Source organism: Oncorhynchus mykiss, chromosome Y, assembly GCF_013265735.2.
Source record: "Oncorhynchus mykiss isolate Arlee chromosome Y, USDA_OmykA_1.1, whole genome shotgun sequence".
In the NCBI taxonomy this organism is placed as follows: domain Eukaryota; kingdom Metazoa; phylum Chordata; class Actinopteri; order Salmoniformes; family Salmonidae; genus Oncorhynchus; species Oncorhynchus mykiss.
In genome coordinates, this window is record NC_048593.1 from 37,727,345 (window position 1) to 37,741,726 (window position 14,382).

General features: G+C 39.4%; 1 protein-coding gene across 1 annotated transcript; it reads right to left on the reverse strand.

The window, feature by feature from the left end:
- Nucleotides 1-2,219: 2,219 nt before the first annotated feature.
- On the reverse strand, nucleotides 2,220-10,238 carry LOC110510235 (zinc finger protein 665). The gene is made up of 2 exons (XM_021591624.2): nucleotides 9,908-10,238; nucleotides 2,220-5,934 (listed from the first exon to the last, which is right to left on the reverse strand). Exons 1-2 carry the CDS (start codon nucleotides 10,122-10,124, stop codon nucleotides 3,407-3,409), a joined length of 2,745 nt encoding a protein of 914 aa, XP_021447299.2. The 5' UTR covers nucleotides 10,125-10,238; the 3' UTR covers nucleotides 2,220-3,406.
- Between the last annotated feature and the right edge of the window lie 4,144 nt (nucleotides 10,239-14,382).

A 14,382-nucleotide genomic window follows, 5' to 3' on the forward strand; every position in this document is an offset into this window, starting at 1 on the left:
TAGAGCTGCCCTATAAAAAAAAAATACTCACAAAATTTGAGTTTGCTATTCACAAGAAGGATTGCCTGATGTGAGCCATGCCTAGAACAAAAGAGATCTCAGAAGACCTAAGATTAAGAATTGTTGACTTGCATAAAGCTGGAAAGTGTTACAAAAGTATCTCAAAGCCGTGACGTTTGTCAGTCCACGGTAAGACAAATTGTCTTTAAATGGAAAAAGTTCAAAACTGTTGCTACTCTCCTTAGGAGTGGCCGTCCTGCAGAGATGACTACAAGAGCACAGCGCAGAATGCTCAATGAGGTTAAGAAGAATCCTAGAGTGTCAGCTAAAGACTTACAGAAATCTACGATACGTAAAACACTAAACAATAATGGTGTTCATGGGAGGACACCACGGAAGAAGCGACTGCTGTCTGAATTTTGCAAAAGTGCATCTAGATGTTCCACAGCGCTCCTGGCAAAATATTCTGTGGACAGATGAAACTACAGTTGAGTTGTTTGGAAGGAACACACAACACTATGTGTGGAGAAAAAAAGCCACAGCACACCAACATCGAAACCTCATCCCAACTGTAAAGCATGGTGGAGGAAGCGTCATGGTTTGGGGCTGCTTTGCTGTCTCAAGGCCTGGACAGCTTGGTATCAGACGGAAAAATGAATTCCTAATTTTATCAAGACATTTTGCAGGAGAATGTTAGGCTCTGTCCGACAATTGAAGCTCAACAGAAGTTGGGTGATGCAACAGGACAACGACCCAAAACACAGAAGTAAATCAACAACAGAATGGCTTCAACAGAAGAAAATATGCCTTCTGGAGCGGCTCAGTCAGAGTCCTGAACTCAACCCGATTGAGATGTTGTGGCATGACCTCAAGAGAGCGGTTCACACCAGAAAACCCAAGAATATTGCTGAACTGAAACAGTTTTGTAAAGAGGAATGGTCAAAAATTATTGCTGCCAAAGTAGAGTCAACCAAGGGTTCACATACTTTTCCCACCCTGCACTATGAATGTTTACACGTTGTGTTCAATAAAGACATGAAAACATATAATTGTGTGTTATTAGTTTAAACAGACTGTGTTTGTCTATTGTTGAGACTTAAATGAAGATCACATTTTATGACCAATTTATGTATAAGTCCAGGTAAATCCAAAAAGATTCACCTACTTTTCCTTTCCACTGTATACTGATATCTTGTAGCTGTGTTCGTGCAGTTGGTGGAATTTAACTTTTTAATAATTTCTCACAGAACTCTTTGTATTTGTCATTAATAAGAAATACAAGACAGTACATTCCCCAGACAGATAGAACCTTGTCCTAGAGTAGGACGATCAAGAGAGATTATCCTAGTCCAAGACTTAATCTGTGTTCAGGAAACTGTCCCAGAGTTCAGCAGACAGGGAGTGGACCAGAGGGTCATTTCCTGGCATATTTGAACAAAGTGGAAATCAACTGGGAAACTAAAAAACACCAGGGGTCAAAATGGGTTATTTTAAATTTAAGTTTAGGGACAAGGGTTAGGTTAAGGTTTGGGATAGCTTTCGTGAGATTAGTGTAAGAGCTAGGGAAAGGCTTAAAGATTAGCACTGGGTAAGTGTACAGTGGTCTGCCGCCATTCATTTTCTGCCTGTTGAAACTACCTCCTTTTAATAAAGACGATCCAACAGTCACGGTTCTACTCTGGGGTTTGTTTATTATTGTTGTTTTTTTACTCCGGGGTTTGTTTATAATTGTTGTTTGTTTATAATTGTTGTTTTTTTTACTCCGGGGTTTGTTTATAATTGTTGTTTTTTTTACTCCGGGGTTTGTTTATAATTGTTGTTTTTTTACTCCGGGGTTTGAGTATGAATGAACGCGTTTGTAAACCGAAACGCAGCGAATTCTACATGACAGGAGCCTATATACAGACACTATACTTCACACAACACAGACACATTATGAAATCCAGTTCATAAGACAAACATGTTGGTGATGTATAACATGAGTCCTGAGCTGCAGTGAAGATGGGATGGTTACATTCCATCAAGTGAAGCTGGACTCACAGGTAGAAAGAACACTGTGACATGGTGTACGAGCAACGCGTCACATCTTACCTGTACATGTACTCTTCATAATATAACCCATCCCGAAGCATGTTAGTGCTGGAGTAGATAAAAACCCTGCAACTCCAAAAGAAAGTTACCATCTTAAACAGAAATATATAAATAAACAAAATAGCTTACAAAAACATTTATTGAAGGTTTAAAAGTAACAACCATTACATAATACAGATCATATAATATATATATATATATATATATAAATATCTCACATGCGACCTGTGATAAGACTTCACAATTTATAATCTTAATGAATTATCTGATTCCATAGAGAATATACTTAGATTTTTTTTTTTTTACAGTAATAGGCTAATCAAGAAATGTCAGAATTAAAATTGTCAAGGAAAATAGATTTAACTACATTGTAAAAACTTTAACGATTCGCAGGCATGAAGCTTAAGTTATAAAGCATTTACAAGCGTGACAAGGCATATGACAGGGGCGGCAAGGCATATGACAGGGGCGGCAAGGTAGCCTAGTGGTCAGAGCGTTGGGCCAGTAACCGAAAGGTCGTTGTTTTGAATACCAGATATAAAATCTGTCTTTGCCCATGAGCAAGGCACTTAACCCTAATTTGCTCCAGGGGTGCTGTACTACTATTGCTGACCTTGTAAAACAACACATATCACTGCAACTATCCGGTGTGTGTGAGAGAAAAAAATTGGAGGGGCTGGGATCTTACAGTTAAAAGGCAAAGCATGACATAAAACAGACCTACTCAGGCCGAGCAGCCTACAAGAAAAACATGTTCATATAGCTTTTCTGTAGAGCGTAGGACATGAGGAACAGACAGAAAAAAAGGCATTCCCTTTCTAACATTTCAAGGTGACTTAAACCATCCAACCATAACAAGTTACAGTAACCTGATCACCCAGGCCCAAAATCCACAGGGTGTCAGAGTCTAACGGCTTGTGTGGGGGATGAAACCAAATAAGGCAGAATTCCTAAGGACAATAAAATCACAACACATAGTAGCTTAAAGTTCACCCTGTCCAGATACAAGTTACCACAGGTCATACATTCATATAGATGACATCAAAGTTTGCTTCAGAAGTTTATGAGATACCAAACATGGAGGCAATAGCATCACTAACACACATTTCAATAGTCAGGAAGGGCTGAATGGCCCTTGAGTGTTTTCCTGGGCAATTTGCCATGCAGACCCAGAGGTGACAAAGCACATAAGTGAGGACCTACAGTACAGTATAATTCAGTTATTATCAAACCTGAGGGTATGTTCACTTACAGGTGTCAGTTTGAATAAGCCTTTATCTTCAAAACGGACATTTTACACAATGGACACTGTTGTTCAGTGAATATTCTTCATGTGTGATTTAAGGGAACTTATCTGACTAAAGCATTTGTTGCAATCGTTGCAGCGATACGGTTTCTCTCCAGTGTGAATTCGCTTGTGGCGTGTCAGATCACCCGATGATGTAAAACCTTTCCCACATACAGAACACTTAAATGGCTTCTCCCCTGTGTGAGTCATCATGTGAAGTGACAGTTTTCTGCTATAAATGAACCTTTTGCTGCAGACATGGCACTGATGTGATTTCTCCCCTGTGTGAGTCTTCATGTGTTCTCTAAGGACTCCCTTCCAAGTGAAGCTTTTGCCGCAAACAGTGCACAGATACGGTTTCTCTCCGGTGTGAATTCCCTGGTGGTCTTTGAGATAACTCAGTGACGTACAGCCTTTTCCACAAACAGGACACTTATGCAGCTCTCGCTCGGTTTTATTTCCCGAATCTCTCTCGGTGTGAATTCTCATATGCTTTCTCAGATAACGTTTTTCCCGGAAGCACTTGCCACAATCACTGCAAAGATACAACTGTTTCTCTAATTGATTTTCTCTTCTTTTCTCCCCTGTGTGTGTCCTCATATGTCTAGTCAGATCACATTTCTGAATGAATCTTTTGTTGCAAACATGACATTGATGTGGTTTCTCCCCAGTGTGAATTCGCTGGTGGATTTTTAGAACATTTGGATATGCAAAGCCTTTCCCACATACAGGACACATATGCAGTCTTCTCTTTTTGTGACTCCCCGGTTCGCTCTCTGTCCGGCTCCCCGGTTCGCTCTCTGTCCGGCTCCCCGGTTCGCTCTCTGTCCGGCTCCCCGGTTCTGTCTCTGTGTGAGACTTCATATGAACCCTCAGGTAACTCATCGTTCGGAAGCTTTTGCCACAATCGCTGCAGAGATATGATGGTTTCTCTCCAGAGTGATTCAGCTCGTGTTGTTTCAGACCACCCAATGATTTAAAGCATTTTTCACAAAGAGGGCACTTGTATGATTTCTCCCCTGTGTGAATTCTCATATGCTTTCTCAGTTCATGTTTTTGACTGAAAGATTTGTCACACTCTTTACACTGATATGGTTTCTCCCCTGTGTGAATCTTCATATGCACGTTTAATGTTGCCCTTTGAGTGAAGCGTTTCTCACATTCAGTGCAACAAAACGGTTTCTCCCCTGTGTGAATCCTCATATGGTCTTTTAATGATGACCTTTGAGTGAAGCATTTGTCACATTCACGGCAACCATACGGTTTCTCCCCTGTGTGAGTCCTCATATGCTTGACCAGATGTCCCTTGCGGTAGAAGCATTTGTCACATTCTTTGCACTTATGCGGTTTCTCACCTGTATGAATTACCTGATGTATTTTTAACAGGCCTGAGCTAGTAAAGCTTTTAATACACACAGGACACTTGAAGGGTTTCTCCCCTGTGTGATTTCTCTGATGTACTTTATAATGGCTTACATTATAAAAGGTTTTACTGCACACCGCACACGTGTATGGTTTCTCACTACCATGAAACTTCTGTTGGTGTTCCTTTAGGTAGCGTGGCCTCTTAAAGCATTTATTACACACAGGACAGATGCATGGATTCGCTCCATGAGTTTTCCCATGTATTTTCAGAGAGCCTGGTGTGTTGAAACATTCCTTGCACACTGGACAATTGTACGGTTTTGCATCTGGGTGAGTCGTGCTCATATGCTTGTTGAAGTCGGTCTTGACACTGAAGGATTTGCCACATTCTTTGCACAGATATGTTTTTTCACCTGTGTGAATTCGCTGATGATCTTTTAAAGAAGCTGTGCAAAGGAAGGATTCACTGCACAAAGAACACCGCTGTGGTTCTTTCTCCTCTGTGTGAACTTTTTTGTGTCGTTGTAGACCATTTAGTGATTTAAAGCCTTTTCCACAGAAAGGACACGTGTGTCGTTTCTCTGCTTTGTGAATTCTCTGATGTACTTTTAAACTGACTGGTGCCTTAAACAGTTTACTGCACACAGGACACTTGTATCGCCTCTTGCTTGTGTGACACTTCAATGGTGCTTTCTGCTCCTCGGTTGTCTTGGCTTCAGTGCAGACTTGAGAGCTTTGTCCTTTCTTGTCCCGGGTTCTCTTTGACCCTGACGGTAGTTCTTCACTCTCCTCCTCATCAATACTTACAATGATTTCACTTGGAGCTGCAGAACAATCTGGATGTAGTACAGAGAGCGTCTGAGAGTCACTGGTTGGTTCTGATACTCTGATACTGTAGTGCTCTTCATCTGATTGGGTCTGTTCAGTTGTATTGGTGGGTAGAGAGTCCTTTTTGCTGTCCTGATCACAGTCACTTTCCACACAGGGAGGAATAAATATCAACTGTATGACCTCTGTGGTAGCAGACCTAAGTCTTTGAAGCTGCTCTTCCTCCTGACTGGTCCGGAGTTCCTCTGTAATCTGGGTGGGCTCTGGGTCCTCCTGCCGCAGACTGGGGCTCCACTCCTGCTCACAGTGCGGCTGCTGGTTAGGGGGAACCTCCTCTTCAGGGAGAGTTACCTGCTTGGGGTCTGTAGAGAAGGAAAGGAGTAAAAATACTGAATAACAATTCAAAATACTTCACATTCTGAATTCTCTATGCCGTGCTTAGGCCTGTTGCGGTCATGAAATTGTCAGCCGGTGATTGTGAAGCAAATAACTGCCGGTCTCAAGGTAATTGAGAAGATCTCTGGAATGACATATTGATCTCTGGAATGACATATCGTCCCGTCGACCTGTCCGAACATTGTATGGTCTATTTATTTTTACCCGGGGCAGGGGGTCTTTGCGTTGCCTAGCAATTCAGCCTGGGTCCTCTACAAACCACTGATTAAAGTCAAATCATTAGACTACAATGTGAAAATCATCTTACCAATATTGTATTTCCCTGTGTGTAAATAAGTACATCAATATGAACCAATCGTATGGTTACATGTGGTACCGATAACTTTGATTGGTGATTTGGAAACAAATGTTGTAGGCCTACAGTGTGATAGGAGACCCTTTCAATGGTGATTACCGACAATTTCACCTGAGATCGTGGGCGCATGTTCACCATAGAAGACATCACTGGGCAGACCTCTTGGGAGAGCGAAACAAACAGTCATTCTCAGTGTTCAACAGCGGGCCAGCGCAGAACTCACATCCTCCCTACTGATGTCTTCAGAGGAGATGACCACCCACTGGCTTGGTGGAGAGGGAATGAGGGTCATTTCGCTTTTTTTTTTCTTCCTCGATTTCATGATCAACTTTCAAATGAATCCAGAACGCCAGTAATAGGGTTCTATTGCAGAAAGTTGTGTTTGTGAACAGACAAAAACAACTAAATGACATGGTAATAATGAGAGAGAGAATTCTAAAATGGTAGAAACGTCAGCACAAGAACTGTTTATCGGGAGCGTCCTGAAATGAGTTTCATTATTCGATTCACCGCGATTCACCGCAATGGCGAAGTGAATCATTTTTTGTGGCAAAAATAATCAGGAATCGTTCAAAGAAAATGATTCGCACGTGTCGGTGGAAAGGTTCTTGGAGAAATGACAAACGAAATATGAGCATGTGTTCTTAATGTTTTGTGTACTCAGCATATGACCAACTTTAAACGAATGGGCCTAACATATTGGATTTTTTTTTCAATTCCGTATGTACTAATTAGCATATTAAGTTCCTATAAAAGTTGCATGTTAATTTCTTAAAATTGTTTTAAAATGTAACAAACTTTTAGTTTTACATATAGCATAAAGATACGTTACTATAGTGATGTATTTCCCCTATGCTGCTTCCTTCACTTGTCATTTTCCTGATTGGATAACATCTAGACTCAGTAACGTGTGTTGTGCTGTCCTGTTCTTGCTAACTTTTGTCACCTGTCTTAATGCGGTCCTTCTCCTGCTGTTTATTCTAGGGCTCAGACTAAATGCAGTGGTAAATGTCCTGCTCACAGTAGACAGCAGCAACATGGACCTGTTACATTGACTAGAAGGGTGTTGATATAGCTGTGTTTAGGCACGGTTTCCTTGTTTTCAGTCTGTTATGAGTGTTTCTCATTCTGCTGGAGTTGACCTAGTATTTTATTAACCCCTACCTCACGCATCCAGTTGTTTCATTTGTAACTCACCCACCAAAATCACAATATGCTGTTTTACATTGTGTTATTAGTGCTGGTCTAATTCCTATAATGGACAAGCAGAAGAACCCGTGGGCTCTCAGATAGAACAGTTCATATGCTGCTCTTCGATATCCCAGGTTTGTGGCATTGATGAATAAATCATTGAATGTTTACTTAAATTCAGATGTGTATAAAAGGCATTGTTTACCATTTTGATTTCTTTAAAACAACGTAATTGTTGGAGTTCAGGTGTTTGACGAGTGACTAGGTACATTCTTGTCATAAATATGCTTATTAATGAATGATTATGGGATACATTCTGCAATGAGTTAATCTGGGTTTGAATCTGCAACAGAACATGTCAAGTTAGTTCTGAATTGCTTTACTACAGCAGTGCATTCTGACACAATGAATTTAAACAGGGTAAGCCTACATAAAAACACAGCCTGTATTTGAAGGGTTTCTAAAATACACGTTGGATCAAAGGAATTGTGGGAAAACGATTGGAACCATTTCCGTGTTTTATAACACGTCCCCTGTGGGGCTCAATGGTAAGTCCTAACCTCGTGAAACTGTGTTGCATGTTCCTGAGATGCTTCTCTATAACATGAAATACAAAGTATAACACCAGAACCACAGTTCCAATGTTGACCCCTAACACTAATATTATAGCTAGCTTACGTGACCAAAAGTATGTGGACACCTGCTCGTCGAACGTCTCTTTCCATAATAATGGGCATTAATATGGAGTCCACCCCTTTTGCTGCTATAACAGCCTCCACTCGTCTGGGAAGGCTTTCCACTAGATGTTGAAACATTGCTGCAGGGACCTTCTTCCATTCAGCCACAAGAGGATTAGTGAGGTCAGGGACTGATGTTGGGCGATTAAGCCTGCCTCAAGGTTGGCGTTCCAATTCATCCCAAAGGTGTTAGATGGGGTTGAGGCCAGGGCCCTGTGCAGACCAATCCGGTTCTTCCACACCGATAGACATACCATTTCTATAAGGACCTCGCTCTGTGCACAGGGGCATTGTCATGCTGAAACAGGAAAGGGCCTTCCCCAAATGTTGCCACAAAGTTGGAAGCACAGAATCGTCTAGAATGTCATTGTGTGCTGCAGCATTAAGATTTCCCTTCACTGGAACTAGGGGCTTAGCCCGAACCATGAAGAACAGCCCCAAACCTTTACTCTGCCTCCACCGAAATGTACTATGCATTGGGGCTTGTAACAATCTTCTGGGACGTTTCCACTTCACAATAACATCATTTACAATTGACTGGGGCAGCTCTAGCAGGGCAGAAATGTAACTAACTGACTTGTTGGAAAGGTGGCATCCTATGAAGATGCCGCATTTAAAGTCACTGTGCTTTTCGGGTGGATATAATTTGTGGAATGTTCCAACAGGAATCTGTTCCAAAAACGTTGTAAATAACAAGGTTGCCAACAAACAACGCGGCAGAATAAGATACTGGGTAGGGTTTGTTGGCAACCTTCTACTTTATGAAGTTTTTGAAACAGATTACTGTTGGAACGTTCCACTAATTATACCCACCCTGCTCTTCAGAACGGGCCATTCTACTACCAATGTTTGTCTACGGAGATTGCATGGCCGTGTGCTCGACTTTATAACGTTACACCTGTCAGCAACGGGTGTAGTTGAAATAGGGGTGTCAACATACTTTTGTATATATACTGTATAATGCATTATGTTAACTGTTAAAAAAATTGAAAAAATGGAAATCACATATTTATTTTATTGTATATACACGTTATATACCTAGCCTTAGCAAGCTCTTTGCCAGCAAGCTAAGCTTTTTGTAGCTATAATATTTAGCTACTTAGCATCAAGTGTAGACGATAGAAGAAAAAAGGTCGTTAAAACATTAGTATATTCGTTTAGAAGACTTCAGTAAAACATTTTACCGGAGAATGACCTTCTATACACACTTTTATCACTAGCCAAGTCCTTGTTCTATCTGTGCCCGTAGTGTACAGTAGCTGCGTTAACGGCGGCAGGGTAGCCTAGCCGAGCGTTGGACTAGTAACCGGAAGGTTGCAAGTTCAAACCCCCGAGCTGATAAGGTACAAATCTGTCGTACAAACCCACTGTTCCTAGGCCGTCATTGAATATAAGAATTTGTTCTTAACAGACTTGCCTAGTTAAATAAAGGTAAAATAAAAAAATTAAATGAATAACGCAGCAGAGAAAGGCCTATAGGATCTCAGCGTGAGTCGTGTCAGCCAGGCTAGATAATTAACGTTAGCTACTAACCTTTAAATCAAAACAGCTTAAGTTACCTGACCTTAGTAGTGAATACGATACGTCCACGGCTAGTGATTCAGCAAACACAATATGTTGTTATCCGATAACTTGGTGTAAGTGGTGGCTACAAACCTGCTCCGAAATGATCCAGAAGAAGCCCCCGTAGACGGTCGTTCTCTCCCTGAACCTCTGCTACCGTATTTTCTACCACAACAAATATCTCTACCGCCGCTGTTGTCAGCCGCTCCCGGTACTCTGCTAACGTTTTCTCCGCCGAACCAAATATATCCACAGCCGCTGCTGTTAGCCGCTCTGTAATAAACACACTCAACACCTGTAGTTTAGACATTTTACGTACAAATCAAAATTTCAGACGCTCAAACTACATATTCCTATTAGACCCACACTTTCTGCTGAAAACATGCGACCGAGCGCCATTACCGCTGTGAAATACGCAATAATAACTAAGTACTTCCGGGTCATGGATTTTTTGCAATCCTTCAGAATAAGAGTCTTGTCCTGTATACTTTGTCAATTAATAAGGATGGGGAAAATGGTGGATAATGTGCACAATTATCGAAATGTTATACTACTTATCATACAAATAATAATTTTAAGTGTTTCTATAAGATAGTCTATATTAAGTGGTCAACAATGTTTTTTGTGTGGGTACTTCTATTATTCAATGCAGCACACCTAATTGCCTGAACATTGTGTCAAAGTAAAAGACAATTCCATTCTAGTCAGGAGCACTTCTACTTTCCAAATCCACAAAGTGTAAACCCCGAGGAGCATCACTGCTCATTTTGCAGCCCTTCAGCTTAAATCCAATCGTTTTTTTCCCCTTCATATTGGTCATACATATTGCACACATCGCAGTAAAGGGGGGGAACACTTCTAATTTCCAAATGCACCGAGTTTCCACCCCCAGCGTCATCATTGCTACTATTGTGGCCCTTTAAGAGTGGAAAATCCGCTTAAATCCAAATATGTGCATATTAGATTAGGTTTTATTTACACAAACACATGTGCATAGGTAATCCCTGTCACATGCGGTGTCTACACTTGACACATACATGCGACTTCTGTCATCAAAATACGAAGATTGCACTGAAAGACGGGTTTAGACGCACAAAAGTCGCTTTTTGGTCTGACTGTGTTCAGATCTGTAGGCCGTGATTGAAAATAAGATTTTGTTCTTAACTGACTTGCCTACTTTAAAAAAGGTAGTCAGGGAAACCAGAAAGAGGTATCCTGCACATTTTCAAGTTAAAAGTCTCCATTCTCTATTACTCCTCAATTGAGTTTATCTCACATTTAGGTTGCTAATGTAATGGATTTGTTTGCCACTGCAAGTCTAGATAGCACTAGCTGTATTATGCCAACAACAGTGACGTTTCTGTCCGCTGGGTGGATCTCTACAGCATGGGCATATCTCTGGGTGACGTGGACATCCCCATGCATGCACCTTATCAAAATATGACAAATTCAATATTGCACCATCCCATTCTCTGGGCTCTGTCTGCAATCATAACCAGTAGTATCTACCATAATAATGAATCATAACCAGTAGTATCTACCAGAATAATGAATCATAACCAGTAGTATCTACCAGAATAATGAGTCATAACCAGTAGTATCTACCTGGAATAATGAGTCATAACCAGTAGTATCTACCAGAATAATGAATCATAACCAGTAGTATCTACCAGAATAATGAATCATAACCAGTAGTATCTACCTGGAATAATGAAACATAACCAGTAGTATCTACCAGAATAATGAATCATAACCAGTAGTATCTACCTGGAATAATGAATCAGAACCAGTAGTATCTACCAGAATAATGAGTCATAACCAGTAGTATCTACCAGGAATAATGAATCATAACCAGTAGTATCTACCAGAATAATGAATCATAACCAGTAGTATCTACCAGGAATAATGAATCATAACCAGTAGTATCTACCAGAATAATGAGTCATAACCAGTAGTATCTACCTGGAATAATGAAACATAACCAGTAGTATCTACCTGGAATAATGAAACATAACCAGTAGTATCTACCAGGAATAATGAATCATAACCAGTAGTATCTACCTGGAATAATGAAACATAACCAGTAGTATCTACCTGGAATAATGAGTCATAACCAGTAAAATCTACTAGAATAATTAAACATAACCAGTAGTATCTACCAGAATAATGAAACATAACCAGTAGTATCTACCAGAATAATGAAACATACCAGTAGTATCTATCAGAATAATGAGTCATAACCAGTAGTATCTACCTGGAATAATGAAACATAACCAGTAGTATCTACCAGGAATAATGAATCATAACCAGTAGTATCTACCTGGAATAATGAAACATAACCAGTAGTATCTACCTGGAATAATGAGTCATAACCAGTAGTATCTACCAGAATAATGAATCATAACCAGTAGGATCTACCTGGAATAATGAAACATAACCAGTAGTATCTACCAGAATAATGAATCATAACCAGTAGTATCTACCAGAATAATGAATCATAACCAGTAGTATCTACCAGAATAATGAATCATAACCAGTAGTATCTACCAGAATAATGAAACATAACCAGTTGTATCAACCAGAATATTGAAACATAACCAGTAGTATCTACCAGAATAATGAATCATAACCAGTAGTATCTACCAGAATAATTAAACATAACCAGTAGTATCTACAAGGAATAATGAAACATAACCAGTAGTATCTACCAGAATAATGAAACATACCAGTAGTATCTATCAGAATAATGAGTCATAACCAGTAGTATCTACCTGGAATAATGAAACATAACCAGTAGTATCTACCAGGAATAATGAATCATAACCAGTAGTATCTACCTGGAATAATGAAACATAACCAGTAGTATCTACCTGGAATAATGAGTCATAACCAGTAGTATCTACCTGGAATAATGAAACATAACCAGTAGTATCTACCTGGAATAATGAGTCATAACCAGTAGTATCTACCAGAATAATGAATCATAACCAGTAGGATCTACCTGGAATAATGAAACATAACCAGTAGTATCTACCTGGAATAATGAAACATAACCAGTAGTATCTACCAGAATAATGAATCATAACCAGTAGTATCTACCAGGAATAATGAGTCATAACCAGTAGTATCTACCAGAATAATGAATCATAACCAGTAGTATCTACCAGAATAATGAAACATAACCAGTAGTATCTACCAGAATAATGAAACATAACCAGTTGTATCAACCAGAATATTGAAACATAACCAGTAGTATCTACCAGAATATTGAAAAATTAACCAGTAGTATCTACCAGGAATAATGAATCATAACCAGTAGTATCTACCTGGAATAATGAAACATAATCAGTAGTATCTACCAGAATAATGAATCATAACCAGTAGTATCTACCAGGAATAATGAGTCATAACCAGTAGTATCTACCAGAATAATGAATCATAACCAGTAGTATCTACCTGGAATAATGAAACATAACCAGTAGTATCTACCAGAATAATGAATCATAACCAGTAGTATCTACCAGAATAATGAGTCATAACCAGTAGTATCTACCTGGAATAATGAAACATAACCAGTAGTATCTACCAGAATAATGAATCATAACCAGTAGTATCTACCAGAATAATGAATCATAACCAGTAGTATCTACCTGGAATAATGAAACATAACCAGTAGTATCTACCTGGAATAATGAGTCATAACCAGTAGTATCTACCAGGAATAATGAAACATAACCAGTAGTATCTACCAGAATAATGAATCATAACCAGTAGTATCTACCTGGAATAATGAGTCATAACCAGTAGTATCTACCAGAATAATGAATCATAACCAGTAGTATCTACCAGAATAATGAATCATAACCAGTAGTATCTACCAGAATAATGAATCATAACCAGTAGTATCTACCTGGAATAATGAGTCATAACCAGTAGTATCTACCAGAATAATGAATCATAACCAGTAGTATCTACCAGGAATAATGAGTCATAACCAGTAGTATCTACCAGAATAATGAATCATAACCAGTAGTATCTACCAGAATAATGAATCATAACCAGTAGTATCTACCAGAATAATGAGTCATAACCAGTAGTATCTACCTGGAATAATGAGTCATAACCAGTAGTATCTACCAGAATAATGAATCATAACCAGTAGTATCTACCAGAATAATGAATCATAACCAGTAGTATCTACCAGAATAATGAGTCATAACCAGTAGTATCTACCTGGAATAATGAAACATAACCAGTAGTATCTACCTGGAATAATGAATCATAACCAGTAGTATCTACCTGGAATAATGAAACATAACCAGTAGTATCTACCTGGAATAATGAATCATAACCAGTAGTATCTACCTGGAATAATGAAACATAACCAGTAGTATCTACCTGGAATAATGAAACATAACCAGTAGTATCTACCTGGAATAATGAAACATAACCAGTAGTATCTACCTGGAATAATGAAACATAACCAGTAGTATCTACCTGGAATAATGAATCATAACCAGTAGTATCTACCTGGAATAATGAAACATAACCAGTAGTATCTACCTGGA